At 44.0% G+C, this 23238-nt stretch overlaps 1 protein-coding gene across 1 annotated transcript in view; it reads right to left on the minus strand.

Moving 5' to 3' along the window:
- Positions 1–22835, minus strand: part of LOC110503210 (metabotropic glutamate receptor 5) — a 131712-nt gene extending 108877 nt beyond the window's left edge. The window contains exons 1-4 of the mRNA XM_036961649.1: positions 22392–22835; positions 19908–20412; positions 18828–19271; positions 18065–18179 (exon numbers count right to left, since the gene is read on the minus strand). Coding sequence (XP_036817544.1) covers positions 18065–18179; positions 18828–19271; positions 19908–20060 — 712 coding nt within the window. The 5' untranslated portion in view covers positions 20061–20412; positions 22392–22835. The remainder of the gene's footprint in view (positions 1–18064; positions 18180–18827; positions 19272–19907; positions 20413–22391) is intronic.
- Positions 22836–23238: the final 403 nt, after the last annotated feature.

Consider the following 23238-nt stretch of genomic DNA (forward strand, 5'->3'; position numbering starts at 1 on the left):
GAGAATGTGTTCTCAGTCAACTTACCTGGTAAAGTAACAGATACATTAAAAAAAAATAAAAAAATAAAAAACAAACCCAATGTGCGAACAAAATAGCGACTAAACACGGGTAAAACAGCACCCGGGAATAAACGGAAACATACGACCTAACAATAAACAATCACGCACAAAGACATGAGGGAAACAGAGGGCTAAATACACAACACATAATGAGGGAAATGAAACCAGGTGTGTGGGAAAACAAGACAACACAAATGGAAAATGAAAAATGGATCAGCGATGGCTAGAAGACCGGCGACATCGACCGCCGAACACCGCCCGAACAAGGAGAGGCATCGACTTCGGGAGAAGTCATGACAGTGTTGGCTTTGGGGATGACCAGTGAGATATACCTGCTGGGGCACGTGCTCCAGCAGGTATTGGGTGTTGTTACCGTGACCAGTGAGCTGAGATAAGGCGGAGCTTTACCTAGCATAGACTTATAGATGACCTGGAGCCAGTGGGTCTGGCAACCAATATGAAGCGAGGGCCAGCCGACTAGAGCATACAGGTCGCAGTGGTGGGTGGTATATGGGGCTTTGGTGACAAAATGGATGGCCCTGTGATAGACTGCATCCAGTTTTCTGAGTAGAGTGTTGGAGGCTATTTTGTAAATGACATCGCCGAAGTCGAGGATCGGTAGGATAGTCAGTTTTACGAGGGTATGTTTGGCAACATGAGTGAAGGAGACTTTGTTGTGAAATAGGAAGCCAATTCTAGATTTAATTTTGGATTGGAGATGTTTGATATGGGTTTGGAAGGAGAGTTTACAGTCTAACCAGACACCTAGGTACTGTATTTGCAGTTGCCCACATATTCTAAGTCAGAACCGCCAAGAGTATGATGCTAGTCGGACGGGCAGGTGCAGTCGGTTGAAGAGCATGCATTTAGTTTTACTAGAGTTTAAGAGCAGTTGGAGGCCACGGAAGGAGTGTTGTATGGCATTGAAGCTCGTCTGGAGGTTAGTTAACACAGTGTCCAAAGAAGGGCCAGAAGTATACAGAATGGTGTCGTCTGCGTAGAGGTGGATCAAAGAATCACCCGCAGCAAGAGCGACATCGTTGATATATACAGAGAAAAGAGTCGGCCCGAGAATTGAACCCTGTGGTACCCCCATAGAGACTGCCAGAGGTCCGGACAACAGGCCCTCCGATTTGACACACTGAACTCTGTCTGCGAAGTAGTTGCTGAACCAGTCATTTGAGAAACAAAGGTTGGTAAATCTGCTGATAAGAATACGGTGATTGACAGAGTCGAAAGCCTTGGCCACTATATATATCTACCTCTATCACATTGTTAATATGGTACTGGAACTGACCCTGTATATATACAGTATAACTTCTTACTTTCTCATATTTTTCTTATTTCTTATTGTGTGTTTTAGTATTAGGTTGATATTGATAAGTGCATTGTTGAGCTGGCCAGAAAGGCATTTCACTGTCCTTGTGCACGTGACATTAAAACTGGAAAACACATGAAAACAACATGAAAACACATGAAAACAACATGAAAACACATGAAAACAACATGTTTGACTCCGTTCCACTGATTCCATTCCAGTTATTACAATGAGCCCGTCCTCTTATAGCTCCTCCCACCAGCATCCTCTGGTGTGCGTGTGTGTGCGTGTGCGTGTGTGTGGTCTTGGGTAGCAGGGCAACGTGTAAAGTCCTGTAATTAGTGTCTCAGTGAGAGGAGCAGGAGACAGATGGCACAGACAGCCCAACCCCTTACACACACACACACACACACTCACACACGCTCACCCCATACCACACATACATACACACACTCAAACACACGTATGCTCATGTCCAAGCCAACAGACACTTACACACAAATGCAGACACTTAATAAGCGCAAATTCACAGACATGCATTGTGTCCGGGGCCAGGCTATGTGACGTGTCTGACGCTGTAAATTCCTGTGACAGAGAACAGATGTTGCCACGGCGATCAGAGGAGAGAAGATTCTTTAGACCCTGACATGACACCACTTACAGGATACACACACATAAACACACTCAGATCCCCACATGAAAAAAATGCTAGTTTACTATAGAATACCTTAGTACTTACTATAGAAATCTATATAATGCTATAGTGATACAGTTGAAGTGGGAAGTTTACATACACATAGGTTGGAGTCATTACAACTCGTTTTTCAACCACTCCACAAATTTCTTGTTAACAAACTATAGTTTTGGCAAGTCGGTTAGGACATCTACTTTGTGCATGACACAAGTCATTTTTCCAACAATTGTTTACAGACAGATTAATTCACTTATAATTCACTGTATCACAACTCCAGTGGGTCAGAAGTTTACATACACTAAGTTGACTGTGCCTTTAAACAGCTTGGAAAATTCTAGAAAATTATGTCATGGCTTTAGAAGCTTCTGATAGGCTAATTGACATAATTTGAGTCAATTGGAGGTGTACCTGTGGATGTATGTCAAGGCCAACTTTCAAACTTGTATGCCTCCACAAGTCTGGTTCATCCTTGGGAGCAATTTCCAAACGCCTGAAGGTACGTTCATCTGTACACACAATAGTATGCAAGTATAAACACCATGGGACAACGCAGCCATCATACTGCTCAGGAACGTACTGTGGTGCGAAAAGTGCAAATCAATCCCAGAACAACAGAGCAAAGGATGCTGGAGGAAACAGGTACGAAAGTATCTATATCCACGGTAAAACGAGTCCAATATCGGCATAACCTGAAAAGCCGCTCAGCAAGGAAGAAGCCACTGCTCCAATATCGCCATAAAAAAAGCCAGACTACGGTTTGCAACTGCACATGGGGACAAAGATCGTACTTTTTGGAGAAATGTCCTCTGGTCTGATGAAACACAAATAGAACTGTTTGGCCATAATGACCAACGTTATGTTTGGAGGAAAAAGGGGGATGTTTGCCAGCCAAAGAACACCATCCCAACTTTGAAGCACGGGGTGGCAGCATCATGTTGTGGTGTTGCTTTTCTTCAGGAGGGACTGGTGCACTTCACAAAATTGATGGCATCATGAGGAGAGAAATTATGTGGATATATTGAAGCCACATCTCAAGACATCAGTCAGGAAGTTAAAGCTTGGTTGCAAATTGGTCTTCCAAATGGACAATGACCCCAAGCAGACCTCCAAAGTTGTGGCAAAATAGCTTATGGACAACAAAGTCAAGGTATTGGAGTGGCCATCACAAAGCCCTGACCTTAATCCCATAGATAATTTGTGGGCAGAACTGAAAAAGCGTGTGCAAGCGAGGAGGCCTACAAATCTGACTCAGTTACACCAGCTCTGTCAGGAGGAATGGGCCAACATTCACCCAACTTATTGTGGAAAGCTTGTGGAAGGCTACCCGAAACGTTTGACACAAGTTAAACAATTTAAAGGCAATGCTACCAAATACTAATTGAGTGTATGTAAACTTCTGACCCACTGTAAATGTAATGAAATAAATAAAAGCTGAAATAAATCATGCTCTCTACTATTATTCTGACATTTCACAGTCTTATAATAAAGTGGTGATCCTAACTGACCTCAAGACAGGGAATTTTTACTAGGATTAAATGTCAGGAATTGTGAAAAACTGAGTTTAAATGTATTTGGCTAAGGTGTAAACTTCCGACTTCAACTGTATGTAGTATACTGTGGAATACTATACTACACACTGTAGTATCCCTCAATCGTGTGAAGTACTTACTATATCCTATATTATGTTGTAGTATACTGTAGAATACTATACTACACACTGTAGTATCCCTCAATCGTGTGTAGTACTTACTATATCCTATATTATGTTGTAGTATACTGTAGAATACTATACTACACACTGTAGTATCCCTCAATCGTGTGTAGTACTTACTATATCCTATATTATGTTGTAGTATACTGTAGAATACTATACTACACACTGTAGTATCCCTCGATTGTATTGTACTTACTATATTATGTTGTAGTATACAAAAGCAGAAGCTTTGCTCAGACTCCAGTTCTACCTACTTACAGTAGGTAGCACTCACAAAACTACAGTAATTTACCGAGTGCATATATTTTCAATACTATGTATCAATATTAAGTATGAAAATGGATGCACTCACTACTGTAAGTCGCTCTGGATAAGAGCATCTGCTAAATGACATATGTTAAATGTTAAAATGTACAGTGAATACTACAGTATACTACAGTCGTGTCCGCAAAAACACTACAGTAAACAGTCATACTACAGTAAAGTCCACAAAAACACTACAGTAAACAGTCATACTACAGTAAAGTCCACAAAAACACTACAGTAAACAGTCATACTACAGTAAAGTCCACAAAAACACTACAGTGAACAGTCATACTACAGTAAAGTCCACAAAAACACTACAGTAAACAGTCATACTACAGTAAAGTCCACAAAAACACTACAGTAAACAGTCATACTACAGTAAAGTCCACAAAAACACTACAGTGAACAGTCATACCACAGTAAAGTCCACAAAAACACTACAGTAAACAGTCATACTACAGTAAAGTCCACAAAAACACTACAGTAAACAGTCATACTACAGTAAAGTCCACAAAAACACTACAGTAAACAGTCATACTACAGTAAAGTCCACAAAAACACTACAGTAAACAGTCATACTACAGTAAAGTCCGCAAAAACACTACAGTAAACAGTCATACTACAGTAAAGTCCACAAAAACACTACAGTAAACAGTCATACTACAGTAAAGTCCACAAAAACACTACAGTAAACAGTCATACTACAGTAAAGTCCACAAAAACACTACAGTAAACATTCATACTACAGTAAAGTCCACAAAAACACTACAGTAAACAGTCATACTACAGTAAAGTCCACAAAAACACTACAGTAAACAGTCATACTACAGTAAAGTCCACAAAAACACTACAGTAAACAGTCATACTACAGTAAAGTCCACAAAAACACTACAGTAAACAGTCATACTACAGTGAAGTCCACAAAAACACTACAGTAAACAGTCATACTACAGTAAAGTCCACAAAAACACTACAGTAAACAGTCATACTACAGTAAAGTCCACAAAACCACTACAGTAAACAGTCATACTACAGTAAAGTCCACAAAACCACTACAGTAAACAGTCATACTACAGTAAAGTCCACAAAAACACTACAGTAAACAGTCATACTACAGTAAAGTCCACAAAAACACTACAGTAAACAGTCATACTACAGTAAAGTCCACAAAAACACTACAGTAAACAGTCATACTACAGTAAAGTCCACAAAAACACTACAGTAAACAGTCATACTACAGTAAAGTCCACAAAAACACTACAGTAAACAGTCATACTACAGTAAAGTCCACAAAAACACTACAGTAAACAGTCATACTACAGTAAAGTCCACAAAAACACTACAGTAAACAGTCATACTACAGTAAAGTCCACAAAAACACTACAGTAAACAGTCATACTACAGTAAAGTCCACAAAAACACTACAGTAAACAGTCATACTACAGTAAAGTCCACAAAAACACTACAGTAAACAGTCATACTACAGTAAAGTCCACAAAACCACTACAGTAAACAGTCATACTACAGTAAAGTCCACAAAACCACTACAGTAAACAGTCATACTACAGTAAAGTCCACAAAAACACTAAATTAAACAGTCATACTACAGTAAAGTCCACAAAAACACTACAGTAAACAGTCATACTACAGTAAAGTCCACAAAAACACTACAGTAAACAGTCATACTACAGTAAAGTCCACAAAAACACTACAGTAAACAGTCATACTACAGTAAAGTCCACAAAAACACTATAGTAAACAGTCATACTACAGTAAAGTCCACAAAAACACTACAGTAAACAGTCATACTACAGTAAAGTCCACAAAAACACTACAGTAAACAGTCATACTACAGTAAAGTCCACAAAAACACTACAGTAAACAGTCATACTACAGTAAAGTCCACAAAAACACTACAGTGAATACTATAGTATATAGAAATACTACACTATTTACAGTATACTATAGTATTTTTTATGTGGGTAAACACACACACTCCAGGCCGAATGGCACGTAACCAGTCAAACTGGGAATCTATCTCATCTACACACACATCTATGCACAAAGACACAGTGAGAGAGCTAAGGAGAGCCTGCTTCCTGGCGGGAGTGAGGAAAATAGAGAGCAGAGAAACATATATCTCTATACACAATATAATAGCTTTAGAGACACAGAAGTGAGCAGAGCGGAACAGCAGCCAACAACACATAATGTGCTCTCCATTCGGTCTCAGCTGTGTCACAGCCGTTCCCATCACAATGGCAATTATCTGCTCAGGACAAACCAATTCTCACCAGGACTCTGGCTCACACTAGAAACACCTGACCACCCCTCATCTCTTCTCAGCTCATTCTCCTCCACTCAGATCTCCTCATCTTCTTGTTCAGTTATTTCCTCTCTGGTTTCTCCGTCATCCATAGTATTCACTTGAAGTCGTGGGTGATGTGAGAATATTTTGAAGATAAATACAGTAACTACCCTGTAAATACAGTAACTACCCTGGTAGGTTTAGTGGGCTTTGACACTCTTACGTAGGTGTCATAACCAGCCATAAAGTAACTACCCTGGTAGGTTTAGTGGGCTTTGACACTCTTACGTAGGTGTCATAACCAGCCATAAAGTAACTACCCTGGTAGGTTTAGTGGGCTTTGACACTCTTACGTAGGTGTCATAACCAGCCATAAAGTAACTACCCTGGTAGGTTTAGTGGGCTTTGACACTCTTACGTAGGTGTCATAACCAGCCATAAAGTAACTACCCTGGTAGGTTTTAGTGGGCTTTGACACTCTTACGTAGGTGTTATAACCAGCCATAAAGTAACTACCCTGGTAGGTTTAGTGGGCTTTGACACTCTTACGTAGGTGTCATAACCAGCCATAAAGTAACTACCCTGGTAGGTTTAGTGGGCTTTGACACTCTTATGTAGGTGTCATAACCAGCCATAAAGTAACTACCCTGGTAGGTTTAGTGGGCTTTGACACTCTTATGTAGGTGTCATAACCAGCCATAAAGTAACTACCCTTGTAGGTTTTAGTGGGTTTTGACACTCTTATGTAGGTGTCATAACCAGCCATAAAGTAACTACCCTGGTAGGTTTAGTGGGCTTTGACACTCTTATGTAGGTGTCATAACCAGCCATAAAATAACTACCCTTGTAGGTTAAGTGGGCTTTGACACTCTTACGTTGGTGTCATAACCAGCCATAAAGTAACTACCCTGGTAGGTTTAGTGGGCTTTGACACTCTTACGTAGGTGTCATAACCAGCCATAAAGTAACTACCCTGGTAGGTTTAGTGGGCTTTGACACTCTTACGTAGGTGTCATAACCAGCCATAAAGTAACTACCCTGGTAGGTTTAGTGGGCTTTGACACTCTTACGTAGGTGTCATAACCAGCCATAAAGTAACTACCCTGGTAGGTTTAGTGGGCTTTGACACTCTTACGTAGGTGTCATAACCAGCCATAAAGTAACTACCCTGGTAGGTTTAGTGGGCTTTGACACTCTTACGTAGGTGTCATAACCAGCCATAAAGTAACTACCCTGGTAGGTTTAGTGGGCTTTGACACTCTTACGTAGGTGTCATAACCAGCCATAAAGTAACTACCCTGGTAGGTTTAGTGGGCTTTGACACTCTTATGTAGGTGTCATAACCAGCCATAAAGTAACTACCCTGGTAGGTTTAGTGGGCTTTGACACTCTTATGTAGGTGTCATAACCAGCCATAAAATAACTACCCTTGTAGGTTTAGTGGGCTTTGACACTCTTATGTAGGTGTCATAACCAGCCATAAAGTAACTACCCTGGTAGGTTTAGTGGGCTTTGACACTCTTACGTAGGTGTCATAACCAGCCATAAAGTAACTACCCTGGTAGGTTTAGTGGGCATTGACACTCTTACGTAGGTGTCATAACCAGCCATAAAGTAACTACCCTGGTAGGTTTAGTGGGCTTTGACACTCTTACGTAGGTATATATAGTAACTACCCTGGTAGATTTAGTGGGCTTTGACACTCTTATGTAGGTATATATAGTAACTACCCTGGTAGGTTTAGTGGGCTTTGACACTCTTACGTAGGTGTCATAACCAGCCATAAAATAACTACCCTGGTAGGTTTAGTGGGCTTTGACACTCTTATGTAGGTGTCATAACCAGCCATAAAGTAACTACCCTGGTAGGTTTAGTGGGCTATGACACTCTTATGTAGGTGTCATAACCAGCCATAAAGTAACTACCCTGGTAGGTTTAGTGGGCTTTGACACTCTTATGTAGGTATATATAGTAACTACCCTGGTAGGTTTAGTGGGCTTTGACACTCTTATGTAGGTGTCATAACCAGCCATAAAGTAACTACCCTGGTAGGTTTAGTGGGCTATGACACTCTTACGTAGGTGTCATAACCAGCCATAAAGTAACTACCCTGGTAGGTTTAGTGGGCTTTGACACTCTTACGTAGGTGTCATAACCAGCCATAAAGTAACTACCCTGGTAGGTTTAGTGGGCTTTGACACTCTTACGTAGGTGTCATAACCAGCCATAAAGTAACTACCCTGGTAGGTTTAGTGGGCTTTGACACTCTTATGTAGGTGTCATAACCAGCCATAAAGTAACTACCCTGGTAGGTTTAGTGGGCTTTGACACTCTTATGTAGGTGTCATAACCAGCCATAAAATAACTACCCTTGTAGGTTTAGTGGGCTTTGACACTCTTATGTAGGTGTCATAACCAGCCATAAAGTAACTACCCTGGTAGGTTTAGTGGGCTTTGACACTCTTACGTAGGTGTCATAACCAGCCATAAAGTAACTACCCTGGTAGGTTTAGTGGGCATTGACACTCTTACGTAGGTGTCATAACCAGCCATAAAGTAACTACCCTGGTAGGTTTAGTGGGCTTTGACACTCTTACGTAGGTATATATAGTAACTACCCTGGTAGATTTAGTGGGCTTTGACACTCTTATGTAGGTATATATAGTAACTACCCTGGTAGGTTTAGTGGGCTTTGACACTCTTACGTAGGTGTCATAACCAGCCATAAAATAACTACCCTGGTAGGTTTAGTGGGCTTTGACACTCTTATGTAGGTGTCATAACCAGCCATAAAGTAACTACCCTGGTAGGTTTAGTGGGCTATGACACTCTTATGTAGGTGTCATAACCAGCCATAAAGTAACTACCCTGGTAGGTTTAGTGGGCTTTGACACTCTTATGTAGGTATATATAGTAACTACCCTGGTAGGTTTAGTGGGCTTTGACACTCTTATGTAGGTATATATAGTAACTACCCTGGAAGGTTTAGTGGGCTTTGACACTCTTACGTAGGTGTCATAACCAGCCATAAAGTAACACAATATATGTCACAACAGGTCTAAATATATGTTTCATGACAGTGGTATGTCCATATTATTAACAGGTTATGACACGTTATGTCAGCTGTTATGACTTATTATTTCATGGTTATGACCGTGTCATAACACATTATGTCACTGGGCGTCAAGTGAAGTGTTACCAAACATTGTTAGCAAAAACCTTCTGAGAACCTATTGGCGTTCGAGTTAAGAGTTAGGAGAACATTCCCTTAATGTCAAACAGAACATACCCAGAACGTGGTTACCATGTTCTCAGAATATACCATATTAAATGTTCAAGACATGTTTCCTAGGCCGTTGCAAGAGCATTCATGTGTCCAGTTTTCAGTGGGTTAGGAGAATATTCCATCAACGTCCCACCAAACATACACAGAACAAGGTTGCAATGTTCTCAGAATATACAGTAAGATATTGATGTTAGGCACGTTTCATGGGAAATTTGCAAGAACATTCATGTGTCTAGTTTTCTGAGGGTCAGGAGAATATTCCATAAAAAAAAAAATTCATTACACATCACGCCTTGTTACTGTTGTCAAGTCAATCAAGGCCCTGAACCACTGAACCATTCAGAACTCTTTGTCTGTTGTCAAGTCAATCAAGGCCCTGAACCACTGAACCATTCAGAACTCTTTGTCTGTTGTCAAGTCAATCAAGGCCCTGAACCACTGAACCATTCAGAACTCTTTGTCTGTTGTCAAGTCAATCAAGGCCCTGAACCACTGAACCATTCAGAACTCTTTGTCTGTTGTCAAGTCAATCAAGGCCCTGAACCACTCAACCATTCAGAACTCTTTGTCTGTTGTCAAGTCAATCAAGGCCCTGAACCACTGAACCATTCAGAACTCTTTGTCTGTTGTCAAGTCAATCAAGGCCCTGAACCACTGAACCATTCAGAACTCTTTGTCTGTTGTCAAGTCAATCAAGGCCCTGAACCACTGAACCATTCAGAACTCTTTGTCTGTTGTCAAGTCAATCAAGGCCCTGAACCACTGAACCATTCAGAACTCTTTGTCTGTTGTCAAGTCAATCAAGGCCCTGAACCACTGAACCATTCAGAACTCTTTGTCTGTTGTCAAGTCAATCAAGGCCCTGAACCACTCAACCATTCAGAACTCTTTGTCTGTTGTCAAGTCAATCAAGGCCCTGAACCACTGAACCATTCAGAACTCTTTGTCTGTTGTCAAGTCAATCAAGGCCCTGAACCACTGAACCATTCAGAACTCTTTGTCTGTTGTTAAGTCAATCAAGGCCCTGAACCACTGAACCATTCAGAACTCTTTGTCTGTTGTCAAGTCAATCAAGGCCCTGAACCACTGAACCATTCAGAACTCTTTGTCTGTTGTCAAGTCAATCAAGGCCCTGAACCACTGAACCATTCAGAACTCTTTGTCTGTTGTCAAGTCAATCAAGGCCCTGAACCACTGAACCATTCAGAACTCTTTGTCTGTTGTCAAGTCAATCAAGGCCCTGAACCACTGAACCATTCAGAACTCTTTGTCTGTTGTCAAGGATACTCAAACACAAAGTGCTTTTAATATACAGTGTTTTTCAATTTAAATATTTGACAAATGATTACATTTTGCATGTTGATTTATACAGTAATTATTATTCAACAGTCCTCACCTGGGATCTGATCTCACAACCTCTCGGGACACCGATCTTCCTTCAACACCACCATGTCCATGGCATGCATTAGTCATTCTGACTGTCATTGATTTGATTGACTTATTTCAGCAATTGAAGGGTTTTCAGTATAGTTGTCTTATGTTGGTAGGCCTTGTTAACCTGTTAAAATGACTTGACAGGGGTAAGCATTTGGGTGTGTTTGTGAGTATCCTTAACCTTGCCAACTGGCAAACAGCTATGAATGGATCAGTGGTTTATCAATAGGGCCTTGATTGGCTTTTGGGTGTGTTGGTGAGTATCCTTAACCTTGCCAACTGGCAAACAGCTATGAATGGATCAGTGGTTTATCAATAGGGCCTTGATTAGCTTTTGCAGAAGTAACAAGACGTGATGTGTAAGGAAACTTTAATATATATATATATTTAAATTTTACCATGAGGCTACATCCTGACAACTGATAAACAGAAATGTTCTGGCAACGTTCCCATGAAACGTGTCTAGAACATGAATATCTTATATTCCGATAACATGGCAATCATGTTCTGTGTATGTTTAGTGTGACATTGGTGAAATATTCTCCTAACCCACAAAAAACTGGACACATGAATTTTCCTGCAATGTTACCATGAAACGTGTCAAGAACAATATCTTGTGTTCTGAGAACATGACAAACGTGTTCTGAGAACATGACAAACGTGTTCTGAGAACATGACAAACGTGTTCTGAGAACATGACAAACGTGTTCTGAGAACATGACAAACGTGTTCTGAGAACATGACAAACGTGTTCTGAGAACGTGGCAAACGTGTTCTGAGAACGTGACAAACGTGTTCTGAGAACATGACAAACGTGTTCTGAGAACGTGGCAAACGTGTTCTGAGAACGTGACAAACGCGTTCTGAGAAGATGACAAACGCGTTCTGAGAACATGGCAAACGCGTTCTGAGAACATGGCAAACGCGTTCTGAGAACATGACAAACGCGTTCTGAGAACATGACAAACGCGTTCTGAGAACGTGGCAAACGTGTTCTGAGAACGTGACAAACGTGTTCTGAGAACATGACAAACGTGTTCTGAGAACGTGGCAAACGTGTTCTGAGAACATGACAAACGCGTTCTGAGAACGTGACAAACGCGTTCTGAGAACATGACAAACGCGTTCTGAGAACATGGCAAACGCGTTCTGAGAACATGGCAAACGCGTTCTGAGAACATGACAAACGCGTTCTGAGAACATGACAAACGTGTTCTGAGAACATGACAAACGCGTTCTGAGAACATGACAAACGTGTTCTGAGAACATGACAAACGTGTTCTGAGAACATGACAAACGCGTTCTGAGAACATGACAAACGCGTTCTGAGAACATGACAAACGTGTTCTGAGAACATGACAAACGCGTTCTGAGAACATGACAAACGTGTTGTGTGCATGTTTAGTGGGAAGTTGATGTAATATTCCCCTAAGTGGAAGCCAGAGACAGACAGTGTGTTAGGCCTCAGTAATAACAACCATTATCTGCCACTGTAATGGACATCAATTCATTCTAAGTGAAATGGTCTCTCAACATCTCTCTCTCTCTCTCTCTCTCTCTCTCTCTCTCTCTATTGTTCATTACCTCTATCTCCCTCCTCCTCTTTCACTTTAATCCTGTGCTGCTTAAGATTTGTAATAACATGTCAAACATAGAAATGCCTGGCATAGAATGGCAGAAGGACATAGAAATGCCTAGGGTAGAATGGCAGAGTGACAGCCTATCATGTTTCAGAGAGACAGTTCAAGATAACAACTCAGTTTACACCTCAAATAGTGAGAGGTGGCAATACAGGCCAATACTCTCCAACACACACTCAATACACACATACACACAAGTTAGTGTCTGGCGAGGATATGTCTCTCCTACAACCTTAATATATTACACACACTAACACACACACCCATACACACATATGTTGTATTTCCTAAATATATTTTAACTCCAACCAGATTATTCTGACCCTGTTTACCATGGCAACAACCCTGACATATCCCATTAATCACACACGCACAAAAGCACATCTATACACATAGACACTACCCGTCACACACACAGACACAGACACACACACATACTCTCTCTTTCTCTCTCTCTCCCACACACTCCAATCCAACAGTTTTAATCCCCTGAGAGGTATCATCTCTGACCAAATAAGCACTGTCCATTTAATGTTCCCTCTCAGGAGACCAGACAGACAGCTCTGTCTGGGGTAGAGAGAGGGGGGATAGAGAGGGGGGCAGTGGGATATGGAGAAGGAGAGGGGTTGAGAGAGAGAGAGAGATGTAGATAGGGAGGGGTTGTCACGCCCTGACCATAGAGAGCCTTTTTATTCTCTATTTTGGTTAGGTAGGGTGTGACTGGGGGGGGGGTGTTCTTATCTAGGTGTTTTATTTCTATGTTGGCCTGGTATGGTTCTCAATCAGAGGCAGCTGTTTATCGTTGTCTCTGATTGGGGATCATATTTAGGCAGCCATTTCTCCACTGTGTTTTGTGGGATCTTGTTTCTGTGTAGTTGCCTGTGAGCACTGCATAAATGTCACTGGTCGTGTATTCTTTGTTTTTTTTGTGCGGTTCATTTATCAATAAAATATGTGGAACCCAGATCACGCTGCACGTTGGTCAGAGTATGCTTCCGACGATCATGACAGGGGTAGAGAGAGGGGGGGAATAGGGAGGGGGAAGGGGACAGTGGGATAGAGAGAGGGCTAAGAGAGAGGGGGTTGGTTAAAGAGGATGTATTTAGAAGTTAGTGTTTATCAGAATGCTTCATGCTCCATAATCCATATCTCCCCTACCTATCCCTCCTCCCCATCCTCCATATCTCCCCTACCTATCCCTCCTCTCTATCCTTAATATCTCCCCCTACCTATCCCTCCTCCCCATCCTCCATCTCTCCCCTACCTATCCCTCCTCCTCATCCTCCATCTCTCTCCCTACCTATCCCTCCCCCCATCCTCCATCTCTCTCCCCTACCTATCCCTCCCCCATCCTCCATCTCTCTCCCCTACCTATCCCTCCTCCTCATCCTCCATCTCTCCCCTACCTATCCCTCCTCCTCATCCTCCATATCTCCCCTACCTATCCCTTCTCCTCATCCTCCATCTTTCCCCTACCTATCCCTCCCCCCCATCCTCCATCTCTCCCCTACCTATCCCTCCTCCCTATCCTCCATCTCTCCCCTACCTATCCCTTCTCCTCATCCTCCATCTCTCCCCTACCTATCCCTCCCCCCCATCCTCCATCTCTCTCCCCTACCTATCCCTCCCCCATCCTCCATCTCTCTCCCCTACCTATCCCTCCTCCTCATCCTCCATCTCTCCCCTACCTATCCCTCCCCCCCATCCTCCATCTCTCCCCTACCTATCCCTCCCCCCCATCCTCCATATCTCCTCTACCTATCCCTCCTCCCTATCCTCCATCTCTCTCCCCTACCTATCCCTCCTCCCTATCCTCCATCTCTCCCCTACCTATCCCTTCTCCTCATCCTCCATCTCTCCCCTACCTATCCATCCCCCCCATCCTCCATCTCTCTCCCCTACCTATCCCTCCCCCATCCTCCATCTCTCTCCCCTACCTATCCCTCCTCCTCATCCTCCATATCTCCCCTACCTATCCCTCCTCCTCATCCTCCATCTCTCCCCTACCTATCCCTCCTCCTCATCCTCCATCTCCCTCCCTACCTATCCCTCCTCCTCATCCTCCATCTCTCCCCTACCTATCCCTCCTCCCTATCCTCCATCTCTCTCCCCTACCTATCCCTCCTCCCTATCCTCCATCTCTCTCCCCTACCTATCCCTCCTCCCTATCCTCCATCTCTCTCCCCTACCTATCCCTCCTCCTCATCCTCCATCTCTCCCCTACCTATCCCTCCTCCCTATCCTCCATCTCTCTCCTACCTATCCCTCCTCCCTATCCTCCATCTCTCTCCCCTACCTATCCCTCCTCCTCATCCTCCATATCTCCCCTACCTATGCCTTCTCCTCATCCTCCATATCTCCCCTACCTATCCCTCCTCCTCATCCTCCATCTCTCCCCTACCTATCCCTCCTCCTCATCCTCCATCTCTCTCCCTACCTATCCCTCCTCCCCATCCTCCATATCTCCCCTACCTATCCCTCCCCCATCCTCCATCTCTCTCCCTACCTATCCCTCCTCCCCATCCTCCATCTCTCCCCTACCTATCCCTCCTCCCCATCCTCCATCTCTCCTTACATATCCCTCCCCCCATCCTCCATCTCTCTCCCTACCTATCCCTCCTCCCCATCCTCCATATCTCCCCTACCTATCCCTCCTCCTCATCCTCCATCTCTCCCCTACCTATCCCTCCTCCTCATCCTCCATCTCTCCCCTACCTATCCCTCCTCCTCATCCTCCATCTCTCTCCCTACCTATCCCTCCTCCCCATCCTCCATATCTCCTCTACCTATCCCTCCTCCTCATCCTCCATCTCCCTCCCTACCTATCCCTCCTCCCTATCCTCCATCTCTCCCCTACCTATCCCTCCTCCTCATCCTCCATCTCTCTCCCTACCTATCCCTCCTCCCTATCCTCCATATCTCCCCTGACAGACAGACAGACGCCAAAAATCTGAGGGGGCACAAAATACGTGATAAAAATAAATAAATTCAAACACCTGAAACTGTTTTTTCCTCCAATCTAGAGCTAAAATCATTATGCTTAATTCTATATAAAAATGTCTACTTTTCATCTAAGCATACTTCCTGAGCTGTCTGTATCCTCCTGACTGGTGGTTCCTGGTGATATCCTGCAATAATTGGCTGATGAGAATGCTCTGTTATTTTGTTTTATTTATGGAAATTCACTACAAAGCTGATCCCCCTTTCTCCTTTATCTCTCTCTCATTATATCACTTTCCACTTCGTCCTTCTCGCTCTCTCCTTCTCTTTCACAACTTCTCTCTCTCTCGTTCTCTCTCTCGTTCTCTCTCTCTCTAGATGAGACAGAGTAGTTGTCCTTAAGAAATGAGACATGACCAGGTGAGACAAGACCAGACAAGACCAGACCAGACAGGACCAGACGAGACAAGACTAGACAAGACCAGACCAGACAAGACTAGACAAGACCAGACCAGACAAGACTAGACAAGACCAGACCAGACAAGGCCAGACAAGATGAGACCAGACAAGACAAGAATAGACAAGACTAGACCAGACCAGACAAGACCAGACAAAACAACAAAGACCAGACCAGACCAAACCAGACCAGACAAGAATAGACAAGACAAGACCAGACCAGATAAGACCAAACCAAACCAGACAAGACCAAACCGGACCAGACCAGACCAGATCAGACCAGACAAAACCAGACAAGACCAGTCAAGACCAGACCAGTCCTGATAAAACCAGACCAGACAAAACCAGACCAGACAAAACCAGACCAGACAAGACCAGACAAGACTAGACCCAACCAGACGAGCAGAGACCAGACAAGACAAGACAAGACAAAACCAGACCAGACAAAACCAGACCAGACAAGACCAGACAAGACCAATCAAGACCAGACCAGTCCTGATAAAACCAGACCAGACAAAACCAGACCAGACAAAACCAGATCAGACAAAACCAGACCAGACAAGACCAGACAAGACTAGACCCAACCAGACGAGCAGAGACCAGACAAGACAAGACAAGACAAAACCAGACCAGACAAAACCAGACAAGACCATACCAGACAAGACCAGACAAGACCAGACCAGACAAGACTAGACCAGACCAGACCAGACGAGCAGAGACCAGACCAGTAGAGACAAGACCAGACAAGACCAGAGCAGACCAGACAAGACCAGACGAGCAGAGACCAGATCAGACCAGTAGAGACCAGACCAGTAGAGACCAGAGCAGTCTAACACTACTGTTTCAGTTCCTCCCTTCCTTACAGTGACACTCCCATAGCCTCATATTCAGTGTGTGTGTGTGTGTGTGTGTGTGTGTGTGTGTGTGTGTGTGTGTGTGTGTGTGTGTGTGTGTGTGTGTGTGTGTGTGTGTGTGTGTGTGTGTGCGTGCGTGTTAAGGTGTAACTCTGATTAACGGTTCAGCTAAAGACCTACTTCCCTTTGTGGCCAAACCACAGATTAATTACAGCCAGTCATCAGCGCCCAGAGAGAGAGAAAGAGAGGGCCAGAGGAGGACGCAGTATAGTGGAGAAAAAGAGGCATGGATGTGAGTGGGAAGAGGGAAACACACAAACTCAATACCAAAAACACATTCTCTCAAATGTTCTTGTTTGTGTGAATGGCCACAGAGCAGCGGGACAAAAACAAGACAAAAAGAAGACAGAAAGACAGACAGAAAGACAGACAGACAGAAAGACAGACAGAAAGACAGACAAAAAGACAGACAGAAAGACAGACAGACAGACAGACAGAAAGACAGAAAGACAGACAAAAAGACAGACAGAAAGACAGACAGGAAGACAGACAGGAAGACAGACAGAAAGACAGATAGAAAGACAGACAAAAAGACAGACAGAAAGACAGACAGAAAGACAGACAGGAAGACAGACAGGAAGACAGACAGAAAGACAGACAGGAAGACAGACAGAAAGACAGACAGAAAGACAAAAAGAAGACAGAAGGACAGACAGAAAGACAGACAGAAAGACAGACAAAAAGACAGACAGAAAGACAGACAGGAAGACAGACAGGAAGACAGACAGAAAGACAGACAGGAAGACAGACAGAAAAACAGACAGAAAGACAGACAGAAAGACAGACAGAAAGACAGACAGAAAGACAGACAGACAGACAGACAGACAGACAGACAGACAGACAGACAGACAGACAGACAGACAGACAGAAAGACAGACAGAAAGACAGACAGAAAGACAGACAGACAGACAGACAGACAGACAGACAGACAGACAGACAGACAGACAGACAGACAGACAGACAGACAGACAGACAGACAGAGTGCTGTTCTTACCCTCTGTGTGGATGGCAGAGACGTAGCTCCAGTTGTATCTCTTGACAATGTCCACCATGGCTCTGGCTTGCTGAGCATCCGATGGCACCACCCTCATAAAGTACTTATACAAACTCTGTTGGAGATAACAGTACTCATAAAGTACTTATACAAACTGTTGGAGAAAACAGTACTTATAAAGTACTTATACAAACTCTGTTGGAGATAACAGTACTCAAAGTACTTATACAAACTCTGTTGGAGATAAACAGTACTTATAAAGTACTTATACAAACTCTGTTGGAGATAACAGTACTCATAAAGTACTTATACAAACTCTGTTGGAGATAAACAGTACTCATTAAGTACTTATACAAACTCTGTTGGAGATAAACAGTACTCATAAAGTACCTATACAAACGCTGTTGGAGAGTAACAGTACTCAAAGTACTTATACAAACTCTGTTGGAGATAAACAGTACTCATTAAGTACTTATACAAACTCTGTTGGAGATAAACAGTACTCATTAAGTACTTATACAAACTCTGTTGGAGATGACAGTACTCATTAAGTACTTATACAAACTCTGTTGGAGAGAAACAGTAATCATAAAGTACCTATACAAACTCTGTTGGAGAGTAACAGTACTCATAAAGTACTCATACAAACTCTGTTGGAGAGAAACACAGTAGACTACTCATAAAGTACTAATAACATAGAATAGAATGGAGTAGAGTAAAGTAAAATAGAATAGAGTAAAATAGAATAGAATTGTGTGCCTACCTTGTCACTGAGGTCCATGCTGGTAGCAGAGTAGGCGATCTGGGGTATGTTGAAGAGCTGTAGGAGGTTCTGGACCTGGATGGCTACTGAGCTGGAGCCTGGTCCTATCAGCCCGACGATGGGCTTCTTCCCCCGCATGGGGGTTGCAGCGGGGTCCGCACACCTCGGCCCTCCCCTCCCGTCGGCTCCTCCCCCGCCGCCCCCCCACACACTGCCTCCCCCCACCTCGGCCTCGTCGGAGGACACCAGGGAGTCTCGTATGAACTCAATGCTCTGCTCCAGGGCCACAGCAGAGTGCCAGCAGGAGTCTCTTATCTCACAGCCCAGGCTGATGTTGGGGAGGATACGGGGGTCAGCGTTGATACGGTCTAGAGTGTGCAGCATGGCCTCAACACGCTGGATACCGTACTGCTCGCGCACTGAGCCGCATTTACGTTCGTGTACCTGGGTGAGGAATACACACACACACATAAACACACACACACACACACACACACACACACACTGGATACCGCTTTGCTCACGGCACGCACTGAGACACTCTTACACTTATGCAGCTGGGGATGGATACAGTGGGGTCTGAAATGATTGACACCTTGATAAAAATGAGCAACATTGACCGTATAAAGTGAATTATTCAAATACTGAGCTGTACTGTATGCAAAAACAACAAAAAAGAAACGATATAATTTTATACTAATACAATTGCTCAGAACAAGAGATTTAGAAGGAGTTAAGGGACCAAATTATTGACCCGCCTGTTTTCAATACCTTTCAATAATTCTTGTGAGGATAAGGCCACTGTTTTCTGAGTTGGAGAACACATTGGGAGGGATCATAGACCATTGCTCCACACAGAATCTGTGCTTAAAGTGTTTACTAAACAGCATTGGCACTTAGATTTGGAAGAAAAAAATGGCATACAATATAGCTCAGTTTTTTGAATGATTTATTTTATACAGTCATTTAGGCTCATCTTTATCAAGGGTGTCAATCATCTCAGACCCCACTGTGCATCTTCCCCACACCATCAGTCATTCATGTGGACATAAAGGATGCCTTAGTCTCAGAGGGTTGTACCTTGTCCGCTGTCGGCTGGTGATGGACAGAGAACAGGGCTCCTATGATGATGTCACCGGGGATGTGTGCCACGACTCGCCGCTCGTTAGACTGGGCATCGCCAACAGTCCCACGCCACGCCCATACAGGCAGGGCCAGGATGATCCAGATCATCTTATTGGTTAATTTGTTAACAATAGAAAATGTCTTGATGATGTCCAGTTTGGTCAAGAACTACTATCCTTCGTGAGAGTAAAGTTCCTCTCCATTGTGAAGAGTGGTGGCAAGCCAAAAATAATAATACAAATGTGGACTTCCTCCTCCTGCTGTGGAAGTCAAGGACGGGCCATTGTCACGTTACCAATAAGGAGTGCCAGAGAGAAGCCGTGTATGTTGGGAAATACTTTAGACTCCTTCTGGTCGAAACTGGACTCCCCTCTGATTGGTTGAGGAATATCCTCCTCTATGGTGAAGCGGTGGTCTCCATGGTAACAGGTAACAGACAGGTAAAGGGGCTGGTCATTACCTGTAAACAGAGAGGTAGTGGGGGGTTCGGGTCTGAACGCAGCAGGGGACATCAATCCTTTATAGGGGCTTACTTTGCTGTTTTCACATCAATCTGTTATCTACCTGTGACACATCAGGGAGCAGGGAAGGCTGTCAGAGAGGAGGGAGAACAATAACATTCAACCAGACCAAGTCTCAGAGCACAGGAACCATACCCAGTGGGAACCTATCCAAGCAGTTTATACTCTCACATGAATCCTACCACAGCTTCACACCATTGCCTCATCAGAATATATATAATACGTTTGCATGCTTTGAGGTCTTGTGTAGCTTTTCAAAGGATCAGAGACACAATTCACAAAATGATCATGATGAACAACACTCTCACTCTACCTCATGTCATATAGGCCTTGTAAACTATAACTAAAACGCTTGTGTATTTCAAGCAAATATATTTAACCTCAATTATGCATAAGAACATATTGTAACCACAGGTAGAACATATGTCAATAGATTTCAGCAGCTGAAAGCACTAAGTAAATGAGTTTGAAGGGGATGGGTCCAACTTTGCGCAAATAGACTTGATCAAGGTCGTCGGAATGTCGGCAGAGTTGGGGGCTCAACAGTTCGAGCCCGGCCGGTGTCCCCTCGAGCGCTAGGCGAGAAACGAGGGGGTCAAGGGAAGTAATTAATAATGACAGCGTCATTACAGCGCCATTAACAGGAGAGCTGTTCGCTCGGGATCCATTCTTCCTAAGAGCCATTCATCCTGCAGCCCGCAAGACCGATTTATCATAATCAGATTCCTCCACCACCACCGTGTTTCTCTCTCGCGCGCTCTGTCTCTTTCCCACCAAGGCTGCGCGCGGTATTACATACCTGTCGCTCTGTATGTGCTCAAGTATAGGTCACATTTCACTTTATTACGGAACCGGGCGGTATTACATACCTGTCGCTCTGTATGTGCTCAAGTATAGGTCACATTTCACTTTATTACGGAACCGAATGAATTTATCCTCTTCTCTATCACATAAACATACATCTGCTCAAATAGGCATGAACGTTGTTCAGCCCGTTGGCTACAGAGGTCACTGCGCTTCTCGCCGGTATAAATTCTCAATAGGCTAGCCTGCCACATTCAACACACCACGGTTATCCCGTTAAATAAACCGCGTTAATACGCCGAACAATCAATAGTCTGGGAGATTTAAGTTGCCCATAGATTTCGTCATTGATTGGGTGAGTAAACAACGGGAGAGGATAGCAGGATTTTCACATGATGTGCCTGTGCCCATTGAATAGGATATATGTGCCTTTGTAGCCTATGGATGCCATTGTGAAGTCTGCCAACGGGAATGTGTTCCCAGCAGGGGCAGACTGGCCATCTAGCATTTCGGGCAAATGCCAGATAGGCTGGTCCCTTTTTAGCCCAGTGGGCCTAACTAACTTGATGTTTTTTTCTCAGCAAAATGATCATTAGCCAGATAATGATGGTATTAAGGGAAAAATGGGGCGGTGTGTTAGAAATGGCAGGGACGATTTCTGATCCCAGTCTGCTCCTGGCTCCATGGCTAAACAATGTCAAATAAGGAGACATGGCAATGGTCTGTCTGTCTTTCTGTCTGTCTCATAGCTTGTGTAAACGGGACGGATCTGGTAGCTGCATGCGCTTGTCCTCCAGAGCTGTCCGCGGTGCTGAAATTGAGTCGTCGCGCGCATCACCGTTTGCCCAGACAACCATCGCAGAGAAGAGAGTTCTGTAACTTTTAAATTTCCCTTGACAATGTTAACATCAAAACCCTCACCGGTCAAAAAGACTTAAAGACAGAAGGCTGGCTGCCACACGGAATGATGTTACCGAGGGGAGGTGTGTGTGTGGGGGGGGGGGGGGGGGGGGGAGTAAATAGAGCGGAGGCTATCTGCTGTGTCTCACTGTTGCATTACACAGGCTGAACGCGCCGTTACGTTACATCCAAATGTACACACATAGAGCCTTACCGTGTCAATCTGCGACCTCGTTCATTTCCACGGGATAAAGGCAGAACACGCACAGAGTGCTCGCGACCAAGGCCACAGCTCGAGCTCTTCTCGTCTTCATGTCACGCACAAACTCTGCCGGTGCGATGTCTGCTCACGCATCGCGCGCCAAACCCCTAGTCTAACCCCCTCCTCTCAACCAGTATGTCTCGCGACAGGGCAGGTTACCTGGCAGCTCTCTATATCCACACACTGTGCTGAGGAGTGACTATCATAGCAGTCTGTCTATCTGACACAACTCCACTCAGGGAGAACTGCAGTTGGTGAGCTTGTGTTTTTTGTTTGGGTTATTTCCTGCGGCGCGTGCCGCTTTCAGACCGCAAGGTGACTGCCTCGCGTCCTTCGAAACACCGCTCAGCGCGCGCCCTCCCTTCCAGCGAAGATGTTTGTGAATGAATTCCCGCATCGAACCTGTGACACTAGGCTGAATCACCAAATACACACTGATCATCAGATCACACACACGTGTGTGTGTGTGTGTGTGTGTGTGTGTGTGTGTGTGTGTGTGTGTGTGTGTGTGTGTGTGTGTGTGTGTGTGTGTGTGTGTGTGTGTGTGTGTCTATGTCTGTGTCTGTGTGTGTGTGTGTGTGTGTGTGTGTGTGTGTGTGTGTGTGTGTGTGTGTGTCTATGTCTGTGTCTGTGTGTGTGTGTGTGTGTGTGTGTGTGTGTGTGTGTGTGTGTGTGTGTGTGTGTGTGTGTGTGTGTGTGTGTGTGTGTGTGTGTGTGTGTGTGTGGCCTTTCAAACGGATTATGTCAAGTCTACCACCCGATGGCCGTCCTGAGACATTGATGGAATGAGCGACTAGGT

Source organism: Oncorhynchus mykiss, chromosome 24 (assembly GCF_013265735.2).
Source record: "Oncorhynchus mykiss isolate Arlee chromosome 24, USDA_OmykA_1.1, whole genome shotgun sequence".
Taxonomy (NCBI): domain Eukaryota; kingdom Metazoa; phylum Chordata; class Actinopteri; order Salmoniformes; family Salmonidae; genus Oncorhynchus; species Oncorhynchus mykiss.